General features: G+C 55.7%; 1 protein-coding gene across 1 annotated transcript in view; it reads left to right on the top strand.

Annotated features, from left to right (window-relative positions):
- The first annotated feature begins 442 nt into the window (after positions 1–442).
- SYPL1 (synaptophysin-like 1) overlaps positions 443–696 on the top strand; it is a 28,234-nt gene continuing 27,980 nt past the window's right edge. The window contains exon 1 of the mRNA XM_010841498.1: positions 443–616. Within this exon, the coding sequence (XP_010839800.1) occupies positions 443–616 (174 nt within the window). The remainder of the gene's footprint in view (positions 617–696) is intronic.

Raw genomic sequence — 696 nt, 5'->3', positions numbered from 1 at the left:
TCGCACAGAGTCGGACACGACTGAAGCGACTTAGCCGCAGCAGCAGCAGAGACTCCAAGAGCGCCCCACGTAGAAAACTTGACTGACAGGGTAGGAGAGGTGGGTAGGTGGGTAGAAGAGCCTATCGGACCAAGTCTTTTTCTGTTAGGTATAACGTTTTTTGTAAATCGTTCAACCCTGACTCCAATGGTAAGTTTGAAAATAAACAATTTCCGTAAGAATGATCAATCACGTTCCTGAGAGAGACCCTGTTACAGCGTGGTCGCTCAAAGTCCGTTGTTCTGCAGTAACTTTCCATCATTTTAATAAAAGGTCTCTTAACACCAGCCTTGAATCGCGCCTTCATTTGTGTCAATGTTATAAACCTAGCTAAAACATTGGGAATAGTGACGGGAAGCCAGTGTAATAAAGCTGCTGGGCCAAAGCCGTAGGTTTCCGCTGGATGGTTTTCGCTGCGCGAGGCAGCTGTCCCAGCTACGCTGGCGTGGGACTGAGCGCGCGCATGCGCGGCAGGAATCCGAGCGCGGAGGCTGGACTTGAGGGAAGGGGGCGCGGCGCACGCAGCATGGCGTCGAACATCTCCTTGGTGCGCCAGCGGATCAGCCGGCTGGGCCAGGTACTGCTCGGGGAGGCACCGCCCCTTCCCTGCCCGTGTCCGCCCTCGCCTCCCGCGCCCGCCCCTCTCCGTCTCCGCCC

The sequence above is a fragment of the Bison bison genome, unplaced genomic scaffold (assembly GCF_000754665.1).
Source record: "Bison bison bison isolate TAMUID 2011002044 unplaced genomic scaffold, Bison_UMD1.0 scf7180017864162, whole genome shotgun sequence".
Classification (NCBI taxonomy): Eukaryota; Metazoa; Chordata; class Mammalia; order Artiodactyla; family Bovidae; genus Bison; species Bison bison.
The sequence above is the reverse complement of the archived record's forward strand: the minus strand, read 5'-3'. Positions and strand labels throughout refer to the sequence as shown.